Here is a 17,044-nt window from a genome sequence, read left to right on the forward strand (position 1 = left end):
ACGGGGGAAAAAATCCCCAAGGTTGTAAGGATGAATCCTTTTTGAATATACAATTTCATGCACAAATACAGCTCTGATGAACTACGGAATAAAAACTAGTCAGTGATCTATGGTGATACTTGAAGACCAAACTGCTCTTCTAATATTCTTAACTCCGACTATTCAAGTTTATCATAAGCAAATTATTATGGGTTTTCAATAACTCCCTAATCTCCTAAAAAGACAGACTTCCAAATGTTAGCTTGGTGAGAGGGTTTCACTCTCCATGTCCTATTTTCTGGAAATGGAGTTATGTTTCCCTTCTACAAACTTCTACTGTTTCTTCTTATATTCTGCCTTTTCCTCTACTGTACTTCTTTTCTTTATGCACAGCAATCATGTAAGACACATACAATGACAGTGACTGTCTGAGTAAAGACAGCTCTCTACTGCCTGCAGTAGAATCTAAGATAAATGGAGAAAAATGATTCTTTAATGGTAGTCATCATGATAGTGCTTTAGACGTTTATAAAAACATGAGTAATGTTTAAATTAAATCACTTGCAGTTAGGAGACTCCAGATCACAAAGATCATCAAACATCAGCAATACCTTTGTATGTTTCAATACAGGTTTTAAAATCTTATATAAGTTCGTGTAAGACATACAGATATGCCCGTGTATAAGCACATACAGGCACACAAAGGCCGGTATACACATGCATTTAATATTTGTGTCTGCCTTTATCCTGTTAACACACAGCTACAAAGACATACAGAGTTTGTGTTCAGTTCTGGATGTAGCACAGATGTATAGATTCTTTCTAAGAATAAATATTAATCTTGTATATGATTTAAAACAAATACATTTATATATATTCAGTCTCTACCCTTACATATTGTTATATGTTCAAACTCCCTTTGAGATACACAGTTCCAACACCCTGTGAAATTAATGAGGTAACATTGGACGAATTTTTTCTCCAAATTTTGTAGCTCTTCCTGTGCATTTTTCTGTTCTATGTAATATCATAAGCTTATGGCATTTTGTCAGGCAATAGCTTCACAAAAGACCAGAACAGTATTGCAATACTAGTTATGAAAGGTGAGATATTTAATATTAGCAATTTAATTTCATGATAATTATGTGCTTATAATAGTGCATTCTAGCTTCTCACTTGATAGAAAATAATAATCATTTGGTAAAAAAAGAGGTACAAGACATTAAAAATGTGGTGTAACCATTTTTTGTTCCTTCTCTGAAGCTAGATATCTCAGGGCTATAACCAACAACATTTTTGGAGGCAGGCTCAGGTAATGTTTTTTTCTATGTATCTAAATAATACTGAACATAAAAAAAAAAAAAAAATTAACATTTTGAGACTATGAGTTCATTTAAGTGAATAAAGCGTAAACACAGACCGAGGTCCTCAGTGTCTCCAGCACACAATTTATGCAACAACCTTATTCCTAAAAGATACACACAAGCTGCAAGTAGGGGATGTTATCAAGGAGGCTTTGGAAGCATGTCAGTTCAAATGCAAGGATAAATGAATTTGTACAGCCCTAGCAGGATTCACTGGTGGCCCTTCTCTCCACTGGGTGAATGGCAACAGTTCAGATATGTCACTTACGAAAGAGATTCAGGCTTGCAGGCCATTTATTTAAACCTTCTTATTCCACTTCACCAAAACCTATCCTCTATCTATTGACCAGGAATTGTAGAGGTAAAATACTAATGTCAGTTAACTTGGACTTTAATGATAATGACAGTAGACTGAAAGTAGCTGAAAAATATAGCATATATGTATCAAGTATGTGCACAGAAGTCCTTCCAGTTCCTTCAGTATCTTCCAAACTACAATTGCCCTTGATCATTCATTAAGCTTTATAAATATTAGCACAAAATTTATAAATGGCTTATTTAAATTAACAGGATTAACACGATCTAAATATGAAGTGTTCCTGAAAGACATCCTTGTCTTTCTGACTTGTAGAGACAGCTCTAGGCCCTGTTCATCACCTTCAAACTTTGTCTCTTTGCACCAGAAATATGTTCAAACAAAGCCCTCAAGATACATTTGTCAACTTTGAAGTAAATTACATGCCCATTTCTTAAGTGGCTTTCTTTACATATCATCATAATTTCTTCACATACAATACATTCATTAATGCTTTTTTTACCTAGATCACTTAGTCAAATTCCTGCTAAAATAAAAAATTACAAACAATAAAGCCAAAGGTAATCTCTCTCATCACTGGTTCCCTGAACTTCTGGAAAATGCCATAACTTACTGGGAATGCTACAGTGGAACAGAAATATAATTAAGGAGGTCACGAATAACAATAAGAAAGTCTTTTCAAGATCACTATACATGCTTCAATCTGCAGCACAATGTTAGTCTGACAGCATGCATCAGTATAGCTTTTATCCCTAAAAAAAAAACCAGTGCAGATGTGAATGTCTTGATCTCACCATCAAGCCGACTTGACATGGGCTGTGTAATACCCACTGACACCTGGGGAGTTCTACAGAGGTGCAACATTTCAGAATAACTAAGGCCAAGAGAAAGGCCTCCGAATTACCTACATCACCTGGAAATCAAGTGCTTGTTGGAAAATAAATTACTCTTTCTTGCTGACCATAAAAAATGTTAATAAACAATGCAGCATTACATTTCTACGCCATTTTGGCCTGCTTCAGAGTAAAACATGCAGGTACCCACATGCACATCCATGCACACACACAATCTCTTTTCAGGTGTGGAAACAGTCCTCACCTCACAAGAGAAAGCGCTTCCTTATTTTTAAAGACTACCTGAATTGCATGATCACAATGAAAGGAGGAAAAGGAGGTGAAACCCAGTTAATTAGTTCCTGGCAAGCTCTAAATATATGCCATGCATTTTGACTGAACTTTTTTCTTCCACATAGTTTTGCTGACCAAGTGCAAATTGTATTGGTAACTTCAGGACATAATATTGTAAGAAAGACAACCATGCCCAGCTTTCTGTATACAACCTACCATTTCTTTGCTGAATAGCTTAAATATCTTAAATAGACACATTTGACAGAGATTCCTCTGAATAAAAAAAAAAAAAATCCCCTTTACTGAACAACTTGTTTGCAAGCATCCCTTCCGTTCTGACCAAGCGGCTGGCAAGGACAGTTGCTATTCACGCAGTGGAACTTTTTGTGCAATATTTTGTTTGAAGATTCTTCACACAACATGCATTTTCTGTAAGAGTTCACCAAATGTTTAATCTTTCAGCTTCCATAGTCTATTCAAGGACATAGGGTGAGCTAGTCAACATGGTTTTTTGGGACTGTAAAAATAATAAACCTTCTCAGAGCTCTGTTGCAATATTGGCAGCCACGTCCAATCCCCATCTTCCACATTAGGGCCTGTTCTACTTGAAATGCCATGCAATTGAAATTACAAGCTTTTTGCTTCCCATGGCAGTCAGCCAGCACATTTTATGCTAAACCTTACACTAAAAAAGTGGTAGTTTGAGTTAACTTACACATAGTTTTTCTGTTTACAGGCAAGATGGAAAGCGGAAATATGTGGGCATCTGGGAATCACATTTGTTTCAGTTTCTGAAATGTAACTAAAATAATCTTTTCTAAGCTTCAGTCCTGTTTTATTTACTGTTATTTGGATTAACATTTTTGAATTTGTCATGCCTAAGAAACCAAAATTTTTAGACAGGTAAAAACAAGGCACTCATTGATTTTTTGTTTTTTTCTTTTAACATATATTTTTTTAAAGTTCAGAAAATTCTTTCAATTTAAAATTACATTTTAGAGGATGAAATATTTTCAAATAAGAGTATTTTCACTCCAGAAGACATCTGCCCTTCTGTCTGCCCCATGAAAGGTCTCCTTAGAAGCACTAACCACACGCTGCATGCGGTGCCTGCCAGTGGGTCTGATGAACTGAGCTTGTGAGGAGCGGGGGCCTTTCGGGGGACCTGGGGGCTCGGGCAGGGAGATAGGGCAGCCCCACCACGTATCACAGGAGTCAGGCAGGCACCCGGGGGGCTCAAGTTTTCCAATGTGCAACATGATATCAGCAAAAAGAAGTGAAAAAAAAATTTAAGTACTTCAGGTGCTCTCCAAAATAAAAGAGAATTTTAAAAGGAAGAAATAATTATTTTGCAGCTGTGTGTACGAAATGCTATGTCTATTTCATGGAATTTGTTTTACATAGGGGAGGTCTCAACCAAAGAGGTTCAAGGTATGTAATTCAAACCACTTGCTTAACTGCTTGCAGGAAATATCATTTATTTCCCAAGAACCTTGATATTATCTTCTTCTACTATCTTGTATTGTTAATTTAGCTAATAGCAATTAAACTTACACATTTGCAGGTTTTTTTGGACTTGCTGTGGAAGAGTTGCACTTATCTAATATTCTTTGTTATTATTTTTACAGAAGATTTAAAATTTAAAGTTAAAATTTGTGCCTGAATTTCCACATACTTACAAAAGTCAACTTGGATTTGAAAAGTTTTGTATCAGAACACACTGATTTTGTGTGTATAATATATAAATATGACCTGTATAATTCATACTACCTCATTCATACCTCACAGGCACACTGCTCTTGTTCCTGATGTGGCAGTGGAACCTTAAAGTACTTATTTTATAACTTATTTTAATGACTAACATGCTAACGCTAAACAGTGACCCCAATCCAGCAAATAATTTATAGATTTATTTAAACACTTGAAGTTTGCGTGATTATGCTGTCGATTATACTCAATTACACGTAATTAAGTTACTTCTTGGCATTGTTCCCAGGGAAAATAGTGGGAAAAGGTAAGAAAATCTCTAACAATTACATTTTAAATCATGTATCACTGGAATATAGCTGTATTCAACATATATTGATAGCAAGAATTAAAAGCTTAATTTTTCCTTTTGCATGAAGCCTCAAGTCATTTCACAAATTGAATTACCATTAAGGAATTTCTGTATTTATCACAGAAAATCCATGTGTGTATTCCTTCTAGGAAAACAACTGAAAAGTTCCAAAGCAGTAGGGAAAACAGGGGAAAATTTTTTTAAAACAAAACACCTTTATAAAACAATTCATTAGAGTATTTTTCCCACAGTAATAAAGAGTAAAAACCCAAGGCAAATTCATGCAGAAATGCCTTTTGCAGTTGGACAACTTTTTTTCCCACAGTTTCTGTTACACTTGGATTGGTTTGCCTTACATGGATAATTTGCAAAGAAAAATATACCTTTTTATGTGCACATGCAAGGCAAGATGAGTGAATGCAAAGATTCACATTAAAAAAAACCCCAATAAGCATGAGTCCTGTTAGATCCAGGTGGTAAAAGCAGCAACTCAAAGGGAAGGCAAAGGCTACTCAATGTGAATTGCCCAGTGCATGTGCCCTCTTTCTCTCTGTTAGTCACTGTAAATTTAGTAACTTCCCCTGATACCTTACTTTTCCATTTCTGTCAGCATTCCAGCCCACCTAATTTTTTCCTAGCATCACTTCAGTGTTTTCTTAAAGCTTGCTAGCCAAATATTTATAAAACTCATTTGCAGAAACATGAAGTAAAATAGGACACTGAGTTCAGCACACTGCAAAAATCTCAAGAAAAATCTTTGTATTTTGCCTAGCACTTTTTGTTACTTTAAATATTTTTCAGAAAATGATCTCTGCAGTAAACTAGGATCTCTGAGAACATCTTGAATGCTTGCTTCCACTTTGAATCCTTGCAAAACACTTGGGAAGAGTGCTGATTCCTGTAAATACTTCAAACTGCTTTTTGCTAGCTTTACTCGTCTATTCATTCAGTACGCCTTGTTGGGGATTGTGCAGCACTGAAAATACAAGTTATGGATTTTTCAAATATCAACTCTCTTTGTAAAAAATAAAGCATAGCAAAAAATTCTATTAAAAACGGTTTAAAGGAAAATGGTCTAATCACAAAAACTTCCAGATTCTTCAGAAATAGAACAGTAAACATATACAATGTTACAAGAAAATCAGAATGTAACCATAGTAAAAATTAAATGAACCATGTTATAGACATAGATGTTACCTATCTTTTCTAAGTACTGGTATCCAGATTGCTCTAGTCTCCACACCAAAGATCTTACATGTGGAATTATACACGACACACATATTTTCTAAAGATCCTTATGCATAATTCTTGCTGTTTTATCCCACAATTGTTCTCAAAACACTTCTCCTCTGAAGGCCGAGGCACTTTGAAAGAAAATTTGTCAAATATACATGAGTAGAGAGAAATTTATGATAATGATCCACTTAACTAGCAACAGACTCAAATTACCCTATTGGAATGCAGTACCAGTATTAAACATGGCACACCTTGAACCAGATCAGGAATTTTTACATGTAATAAGCACATTTGAGTGAATGCCATGAACCAATTTGTCCAATTTATGAGAAATGTCTGATCAACATCATATTTATTCTATTTTTCCCTCATCTTGTATCTCATTAGTATCTCGTATCTCATATAATATCTGAAAATCATTTCAAGTCACGAGAATGTATTTCGGTATCAATTCTGAAGTAATTTTACAGGCGTATTTCTTACTGTTTTGAAGGATTTGTGGGAATCCATTGCAAGAATGTATTTATCTTCACAGCCTTCCTATGAGGAACCTCAGTTTTACCTCTGTATTTTATATGTCAAGATTGTCAAAGAATAAGTTTCACTGGAAGTTATTAGGGGACCATGGAACAGATCTCTATTCCTTCAGAGCCCTAAAAGGCAACAAGAACAGTTGGATCATTTTTTTCTTTTTGAGGAGATACAGTTGCAGGCAGACATACAGTGTTGGATAGCTGAATCTTATTCTGACTAGCAACCAAAAATAACAACCAAAAATACAAGAGAGAAAAGTACACAATCAGCTAGCTACACACTATTTAAGCAGGAGCTTTAAGACACAAAACACAAAACCTTCCAAAAGCAGATGAACTAACAGTTACTGTTTATGGATCCTTAGTAACTTAGGCAAAGGAATTTTCCAAGAGCTCAGGAAAGTGAAGCTAGCTGCCTTTGCCCTAGGGAGAGCTTGGGGGGGCAGAGCGATAGCTGCAACTGCTCTGCTTGCCTTCTCTTTGCAGCACTGGCCATAACAATAGCCAGTGTGGCTTTCAGAGGTTCAGCCCAGGCAACTTTGCTGCCTCTGGCAGTCTACTGCTCCGGGCAACCTTACCTATGCCTAGAACTAGCAGAGCATTAAATGATACATGCACACATTGTCCGTATGCACACACAGAGCATATATCTAAAAATATTCAGTTGAAGGCTGTACATTTCTCTAGTAAGATTTTGCTAATAAACATAATGATCTTTTGTTTTCCTTGTAGCTTTATTTTTCTGTGTAATTCAATTTATTTGTTGTTCTTTCCCTATGTTACATGTCTGCAGAACTGATAAGTCAAAGCTGGTAGCTGCGGGTCCAAATCAATAAGAAAAAAATGGGTTCAGAAACTGCTGCAAAATTTATTATGCCTCTCTGTTCACTGGCGTGAAGCAGAAAGGGGACTTGAAAAAGAAGCTCAAAGCAGTGGCAGCTAAAGTTCTGCTCCTTACTCCTTTTGCCCAATATCCGCAAATGCTCTGTGAGGTTCTTGCACTCCGAGCTCTCAAAGAGCTTTAGGAATCGATGTGGAACTCCGTATCTGCCAACTGCTTTGACAATTCTGGTTAAAAATAGTATATGTTCAGTATTATTTAGTTTTATTGGTAGCACTTAATCAGCTGCCTGAAAGACTGCAGGATCAGTCTGCATTGCCATTTTTCTTTTTTCTTTAATACTGCCCTTTTTTCCTTAGCTAACAAATACTGAGCCCTTCTTTTCACTTACTTTATCAACACTAAAGTGTGCTATAAACCAGTATTGTTATGGTTGAACAGGAATTAATGTGTCCTCTAATAGCTGTCTAAAATTTTGCAAAACTAAACAACTATTGTCAAGTTATTTGCCTTAGGAAAAAAGCAATCCCTTCTTTAACTGATATTCAAATTTCTGATGCCATGCAACAAGCGCCAAAAATCTGATTATATAATTTTTCAAAAATTATTCTATTGCTGGTTTTATTTTCTGCAAACTGCAAATCTGCAAAGATTTTCTTAAATTTTGAAATAAAAAAACTGGTGAAAATATTACCAAGCATGACATTGCATTCTTTAAAAAAATATAAATTAGCCATAAATTTTAAATAGACACCTCTTGTTTATTAGTTTCCAAGCAAATGTTACCAAAAAGCTAAATTATAGTTGAGATATTATAATGTCATATTTCATAATGAAATTTAGAGTTTGAATTATTTTGTTCTCTTAATTTTGTAAAGTTGAATATTATCTGGTAAAATGGATATTTGACTAACATTTAAGAACATACAGACATAGTATAAAATGACTGCACTTTCAATGGGAGCTATACATGTAAGTCCAACAATGTATGGTTTGGTATGACTTATAATAATTTATTTCAAAATATCACCCTTCCTAGAATGAAAAAATTAAAACAGCCAGAGAACTGAAAATTCAGAAGAGTTAGGTAAATTAAGTTTTTAACTCTCTAGGATGACAGTGCTGGCAAGCACAACTTTTATGTTTATGCAAAATATAATTTTTATTAAACTATTTTAAAAAAATACAGGATTATGCATAAGGGAAGATACTTACAGATCCTGCCACTTGAGAGGCACTCTGAAATTCATCAATATCTTCCGTAAGTGTTTCAACCCCGGGTTCTTGAGCTGTTCCAAAGAGGTAGAAGAGAAGTAAATCACTCTAATTAAGTAAGCATTAGTCACTTTGAAAATAAAATGCCTATAAATTAACTGATGGGAAGGTAAATGTGGCTACTGTAAACGCACTGCTTTTCAGTTACACTTCAATGGATTTTAATTTATGTCTGATTTTAATTTATGTCTGATTTTATGTCTGATTTTAATTTATAAGCTTAACACAATGTGGAACAGTGTCTCTAACACAATTAGAGTGATAAGCAAGCTTCCTTCAGCTGCCAAGGTGTCTCGTAGGTTATTTATTATTTTTATTATTAAAACTAAATACTGCTTGTCCTTTACACAAGTCAGCAGTGGATCTTCAGCTTTAAGAAAATCAATAAAATTAAATTTCATTAATTCTGTTAAAATAATTAGAATATAGTTAAAATCCTTGAAGTAAGAAGTTCTGGTCACTTTAGATAACGTTTAAAAGCCATGCAAGCTATAATTTTTGCCCATACTGCCACCTTTGTAAAACAACATGACTTGGTGAGAAGTCTAGAATGCCTCTTTGAAACATACATAATGACTTAAAACAGAATTTATGTACCTATGTCAGAGAAAGCAATTTACAAGTAACAAGCTCTGCAGTTTCACTCTTTGCTTGACAGTCTGCTACGCACTTAGCTGCTGTTCATAACCTGCCTAAGAAAGCAAGATGCCCTGAGCTTCCCCAGGTTCTGCTGTTATTTGGACATTTAGCAGGGAGGTCCTTATGTTTCCAGAGTGCCCTGATTTGTTAAACAACTCAGAATATACTTGCTAAAAGACAGAACTATACTGAAGTACGGCAACTATGGTTACCACATTCATTGCAAACACAAATGAAAGTGGAGGAAGAAGAGGTGATGATGATGCAAAGTTGTGGTCAGAGAACTGTGCAGGAATTGGGAGATGATGCCACATTTCTGCCACTGTCATATCTAGTTCTCAACCCTAATTCCCACATATTTGCATCCTTACTAATTTTTTACCCTGGCCATGCAGTTCCATCTGGAATAGCACTATATGTATTTCGTACGTTCCTATTTCTATTGAATATCCCCAGTTTCAAACTTTTCCTCTACATCCAAATGCCTGTTTTGAACTTTCTGGTATACTGGCACTTTAAAGGAAAAAACAATATGTAGAAGCCACATATCCTAGTCTTTTCAAGTTTCTTCAAGTAGACGTTCTAGTTTCAACCGGACAGAAACAGGAGCTGGCTAACTGCAAATAATAAAAACCAGTGACTCCTGTTTGATAGCGACTGAACTACTTATGTGAAATTTGCTTAGTATAATTTATTTAGCAAACTAACTATTATGCATCACAGCGTAATCTGTAGATCTAATAACACAATAGAATAGGAAATACCACATGTACACACTGTGGCATAGTACCATATAATCTATTGTTTTCAGTCCAATTATATTATTCCAGGTAGAATCACAAAAGAAACAAGTCTTTGCCCACACCCCAGAAATACGTAGAGTTGCATACTTCACTGCAAAGTAACTCATTTTACAAACAGCTTTTCTCAGACAAATTGAGGAGTGGTTTAGAAGTTTAGAAGTGCTACGCTTTTCATTTATCCAATATTAAGAGTTTACTCCCTAATAAGTTATAGTATTTTAAGCTTCCTTCTACAAGAATGCACAGACTGCAAAGATCCTATTTGCAATAATGTCTTCTTTTCCTGGCTTATATCATGGCTTTCACTCAAAGGGTACGGTACTTTTCAGCAAAAGAGACTGAAACAAGTGAAACAAGGTCCTATGGCACTTATACGCAACTGGGATTTAATGAACAATTATCCTTTAGTGATACTATTTCTTAATATCCAAATTAAAAAAAAAAAAAAAAATACACAGTAGCAGATGACCTCTACAATCCCCCGACCTGAAAAACAGACTGGGGGTTGACAGATGCAGATTTTTAGTGGATCAGTCCTGTTGCAGTGCCTATCTTTTGAAGCCTCAGCTGTTCTCCTCATCTATCTGTACAGAACAAGAGCAAGGCTTAATGGAGGACTGATCCAAGAGACAAACCTGACAGGCTTGGCATCTACAGGGGAAGTTTGCTGTGTGGTCACCGAAGCTGCTGCTTCTAATCAAAATCAAGAACCTAGCTATTAAATTCTTCCCTTAGTTCTTTCCTGTGAAGTTGTACAATGGGAAAGAGAAACAGTTTTAGGACAGTAAAAAGAAACTGCAGCGTTAAAGCATCTTGCGTTCTCTGATCTTGAGATCTGATTCCCATCATTTTTTACTACTTAGATCAAACACAACTCTGTCCAGTTCAGCAGGATTATACTAGAGGGAAATCAGTGTAGTGGTTAATTAGAACCAGATCCAGATTGCCCGTGGAGTCAGTATAGTGCCTGATGCTGCAGATGATCTTTTTACATAAGCTATTACATTGACTTTATTAGGTGGAATTGCTTTAATAATGCTTATTTATAAGGGCTGTTAGATCAGATGTGCTGCCAATTACTTCTGAACCTAGTTCATCTGAAATCCACAAGAGAGATGCTCCAGATCTAACAACTTAACAATTTCCCACTAACCCAGAAATGGATCATTATCTAAACAAAGCTACACTCAACTTCGCTGTGCATCAGCACCTTGCTTGCATATTCTTGAACAAATGGTTTACATCAGCACTTCCCAATGCATACTTTTCTCTCAGTAAGGTCATTGGTACTGATAAGTAAAAGCAGAAAATAAACTCAAATAAACCTGGTAAGTGAAGCCTGTTAGTCACTTTTTCATGTTATAATACATTCTTAACAGGACATAACTAAAAATTCAGTGCAACATGATGCCTTGGTCACTTAGGGTTTTCTAACTATATCTTTAGGAGTCTCTTTTATCATCTTCTTCTCATACATAATATTTATTGGAAATAAATATCAGATGCACAGAAAGCAAGTAATCTGCTGCATTTATAGGAAAGATTGATAGAATGGGCAGTTGCCTGAGTCCGTGCCTGTTTCTAGTCTGTGCCTACTTGTAAAATCCAGCTGTGCTTTTTTTCAAATCAAAATGTATTACTAGCCAAGATTTTAGGAAAAAAAAATATATTTTGAAAGACTGAACATTTCTGAGAGCACCTCTTGACAGAAATTTGGCAGTACCTCACTGTTGACCTCAGTCCTTTTGCCCTAGGGGCTTTGCTATTTTCTAGCTATATGACTAACAGGTTCATGTATATTCACAGACATGAGAGAGATGTATTTATAACAACATGAATGTCATTGCCCCACCTATCTATCTAACTTTTACTCCCTGTATTTTTATTGGAGGTGTTTTTTTACAGAAAGCGTTCTCCATCTTCTCTATATCCCTCTTGACCACAGTGTATCCAGAAGCATATAAAGTGGTCCAAGTTACAATGGCTATAGCACTCTTGTGCTCCATATTCTGGGACCATGAAAGATCCAGCTTCATTATTACACAGCATCCAGCACCTTCTGACAGTTCCACTTTCTTTAATCCTGGTGCCTCTGCCACTTAGCAATAAAATAGCTTACTATTTTATTGAAGCCTACAGTTTCAGAAGATGGCATGGCAAAGTGGGCATATTTCCACTCTAAGAACAAAGGTACACAGGAAGGTAAAAGGAAGGCAGAGATCTGTTCAAAACAAATTGTTTCAGGAACTGAAGAACTTTTTCCTACATGTACATCTTACCCCTCTACTTGTTTCTGCTGCAATAATCTCAGGCTTGCATACGCCCTTACCTATCCCAAACAAGCCACCACCACCTCCCTTCCTGGGGATTACCCTTATAACAGAATTTCTCCTTCTTTTCACAGGGTTTGAGTGCAGTCACCAGTCTTGGTCTCTCTTGCTGGCAATCTTCATCAAGCTTGTAAGAACATCATATTTTGAGATTTTGAGTCCCCTATTAATTTTTTTTTATAAAGTTATCAATGGTAGATGAAAGGAAAAACAAACAGCATGACCACATGAAGCCATGCATTCTCACAAAACCAGCTTGAAAAACTTTGTCTTTAAAAACATACTAGTTACTAATGCTGACATACACTGGTTTACAAATGAGGCAAGAGAAATGAGGGAAAGCTCAGGTTGCCGTCATTCCTAATAGCACAGCTAATAGCACTAAATAGAAAACAGTTAGTAGGATAATTAAAAACAACAAAAGTCAGTTCCGATTTGTTTTGCATTAATTAATCAACATAGCTAACTTTGTGGCTGCTGAAGACTAAACTGCAAATCAAATCCTCCAATTAATAGACTCGGCTGGTTCTGCCCAACAGTAAGGGAATGGACTGAAAGATTTCTCTTTGCAGATTCTCTGTCCAAACCTCTATTCCTTTCTGGCTCCACTCCAGTGACAGCTAAGATAAAGTTAACCTTCATCAACTTCATCTTTCATAGGAAAGCAGGGCATTCTCTGGCAGGATATCCCTTAGGAAGTGCCTTTTCCATTAGATTTCAGGTGTTACTCTGTTCAAAAACCTCAGCAGAAATTGAAACAAGGCTAAGTGTCCTGACTGCAGATTAGCACAATGTATGATTATGTTTGTTTGAGGAGAAAAAAATGTTCTTCAGAGCTATTGTATAAACTCCTTTTTATTGTATTTTAACTCTAGTCAGTGGCGCTTGGAGAGATCAGAGAAGCATTTCTGATACTTAGTTTAAAAATGGGAGAAATTCTATAACTCTTTTTATTTTTACTGTATATTATTTGAATCCTGTGGATGCATTTGTAGTATTAAATTAAATGTTTCAAAGACATAGAGGCCAACTGGCAATGAACAGCCCACGTCTATGCTATTAAGCTATTTTACATCCAAAATAGTGTGCTAACATACAAACTGTCCACTAAGAATGAATCCTGGCCCAAGGCGACTCCCAAAATATGCCTAGGAATTATTCTGGAGTGTTAATTGACCATGACAAAAACCATGTTAGGGGCTCTTCTAACAGATTTGAAGTGTAAATGATTGAGTTCAAATGCCCAGGAACACTCTGGAAGTGTTCCATCTTCTTTTACAGACATAACCTCTATTCTTAAATTCAAGATGTTGGCGTTTGTTTTTGGGTTTTTTTATAAGCAGCAAATCTTTATATAACTTACCATCAGATTCTGACACTGCTGGCTCAGATGTTTGAGATACCATGGAGACATCTTCTGGCCTTTCTGCCAAATTATCTCCTTGCAATCTGAATTGTGGAAAAATGGAACAAAAACATTTGCAATCATATTCCATAGATAAGACACATAAGTGTTATCTCTGACTACATACCCTACTTACAACATTGTCCTAATTTAAAGGGTAGCTTTGCTGAAAAGCCAACATCCATGGTTCAATCACATCATCCCAGAATGTCTAGTAAACAAAACTAGCCTCTAAGAAACAGTCAACTGAATCCTAGCTTGTGTAACTTTGTAAGACTTATTTTAAAAACAGTGGGGTTTTGGTGGTATCACGTGCATATGAAAGCAAGCTTCCTTCACTACATTCAAAAATATTTTAATTGAACAGGACAGTACTGGGTGTCCATGTCAAGGTGTTGGCAGTGGCACGGCTGCAGGGGTGAGGAGAGGCTGGGGCTGACCTGTGCCAGATGCAGGCAGTTCCATCCGCCTCGAAAAGACCCACGGCAGGACACAGCTGAGCCCCTCAGCCAAAACAATGGCGCCTTGGAGAAAACATAGTTAAGGAAGAGCAAAGAATGCCACACAGGCAGAAGAGCAGCGAACAGAAAGAGTGGGAAACAGCAGAGGGAACACCAAGGTGAGAGGAGGAGGTGCTCCATGCTCCAGAGCAGATACTCCCCTGCAGCCCATGGTGAGGAGCACACCAGAGCTGATACCCACTGCAGCCTGTGGAGGACCCACACCAGAGCAGGTGGATATGTCCTGCAGGGACTGTGGCCTGTGGAGAACGCACAATGGAGCAGATTTTTTTCCTGAAGGACTGCAGCCTTGGGGAGAGCCCACGCTGGAGCAGGTGAAAAGTGTGAGGGAGAAGGAGGGGCAGAGAGGAGCTGCTATGGACTGACCACAACCCCCCCCCTCTCCATCCCCCCTGCGCCGCTCAGGGGGCGGGGAGCGGAGTCTGGAGTGAAGGGCTGAAGTTGGGCCTGGGAAAGGGGGGAGGTAAGGTGTGCTTTTAATGTTTGTCTTTTTGTTTCTCTTTACCTACATCTATTTTAATTGGCAATAAACTAAATTAATTTACCCCAAGTCTGTTTTGCCCACAATAGTAACCGGTAAGCAATTTCCCTGTCTTTATCTCGACCCACAAGCTTTTTCATCCTATCTTCTCCTGTCGTCCTGCTGAGGGCAGTACGTGAGCGAGCGGCTGGGTGGGGGGCTGGCCCTTAGCCAAGGTGAACCCACCACAGGGAAATACATACAAGAATATTTCCTCCTCCTTTGTTACTTTTTAAAAGAAAAAGTACAGTAATTATGGCAGGCTTCATCTTCAGGCTTTCCTCCTGCATCAGCTGACCGCAATGCCTTGACAGCGATTTACAAAAATAGCCCTTGTATCTGTTCTTTTAAATGAGCATCCCAAGAGTCCCACCATCCTTCTTGAGGCTCTCATGAATCCTGAGTACAGATTCTGCTCTGAAGAAATGGTTTGTAGCTCTTAACACAATATAACTGCCATTTACATAAAGGTTATCTTACCTTGAATTTATTCAGACATGAAAAGAATAAGAAAAATGCAATTCAATTTTGCAAAGCCCAGGAATCATAAAAATGCATTGAAGTAAAACCTTGGGGAAAGAAATAACTTATCTCTTAAAATAAGTTCCTTTTACTCTGTTTTCTCACTCTCTGCAGCTGTTTTACACTAAACTTTGAAGCAACCTTTGAAACCAAGCAGAACCCCCCTATCTGCCCTATCTGAATTTCACATTTTATGACTCTCACAGTTATCTAATATATTTCCATCCATAAGTCATCTATTTGTTTGTACCTTCTCTAACCATTCCCCCCACACACAATTACTTTATCTCCTTTTATTGCCCCTGGGACAGTTTATTTATGACAGAAAGCTCAATGTAAATTCATAATGACTCTTACCTGAGGATCCAGTTCCACAGAACACAAAACTCCTCAAGGCAACAAAAGCATAAAACTTAGAAGCCGTAAACCTAATTTTGAAAATGACTTCTATCAATCCTTTACAGCTCTATACCTGGTTTGTAATGCTCTAGTTACCAATTCTTAAAAAGCCTGGCTTGTCAAACAGGCTCTTCTAAAGATGACAGTCAAACAGAAGCAAATAACTCTGTACCATTATCATAAATATATTCGAATAGGGAGAAAACAAATTGCAAATGAAATAACCACGCGAAAAAAGAAGATCTCAAAAATCGCATCATTGCCCTTTGCATTAAAATCCACCTGTCCTCCTTCATTACATACATATGCATGTTTACTGCAAGCACATATTAAAGCTTATAAGGATATGCATGGAATTGCAGGAACCAGAAGTGATGTACTCTTCTCTGTGGCCATGCTGATAGTTCATTTGTGCTTAATTAAAAGGAAAATTACTCCAACTTTCTCTGCTTATATTGCAGTTATATTTTCATAAATCCAAGCCACACATGAAGAACTGAAATTATTCTCATCTGATTCTAGAAATTAAATATATTTAAGTGGCCCACTGCCTCATGAAAAACATGAAAAAAAAATCTTTTCAATGTCAGAAAAGCCATTTCATATGATTTCCCTTTGTAGAAGGAAATGGTTGGGTGAACTGAGTGGGTGGATGGACGGGTGGATGGGTGAATAAGATGTTTGACATATCTGGACCTCATTTTCACATCCAATTTTCAACTTATTTATGTATTTCTTACATGTGGATTCGTATTGCAATAGATTCTCATGTGACTCAAGCAACAAAAGAAGTCACAAACACTATTGCTCGCCAGAAGAATTCTGTTACTTGGACTATTCTGGTTTCTTCTTCAATAGCAATACTATTCATAGGACACCTCCACAGTAAAATGAAAACACTTAAAAATTCTTAAGCAATAGATTAGAAAGAAGCATACATCTAGAAGAGCTTCTGAATGCTTCAGAAGCTCATTATACAGACATGTATTTTCTAATCTGTCCTTGCTTATGCTACTTTCTTCTCTGGTTTATTCTTGCTGACTGTCTTCCAAGAAAAGTGTGTTGCACCATGCTGCAAGCATCATTAATGTTGGAAGGCCTAAGTTATGAGATCCACTTATCTGGTCCCTGGTACTACAAAAGCAATTTCATCTCCAACTCTTTTTCTTGCAGAC

At 36.8% G+C, this 17,044-nt stretch overlaps 1 protein-coding gene across 1 annotated transcript in view; it reads right to left on the minus strand.

Moving 5' to 3' along the window:
- The window catches only part of LOC309586750 (uncharacterized protein C8orf34 homolog), a gene marked incomplete at both ends in the record, with an annotated part of 200,211 nt that overhangs the window by 54,327 nt on the left and 128,840 nt on the right, over positions 1–17,044 (minus strand). Inside the window, 2 exons of the mRNA XM_082304141.1 lie at positions 8,671–8,744; positions 13,866–13,951. Coding sequence (XP_082160267.1) covers positions 8,671–8,744; positions 13,866–13,951 — 160 coding nt within the window. The remainder of the gene's footprint in view (positions 1–8,670; positions 8,745–13,865; positions 13,952–17,044) is intronic.

This window comes from Platalea leucorodia, assembly GCF_965183815.1.
Source record: "Platalea leucorodia genome assembly, chromosome: 1".
NCBI classification, from domain to species: Eukaryota; Metazoa; Chordata; class Aves; order Pelecaniformes; family Threskiornithidae; genus Platalea; species Platalea leucorodia.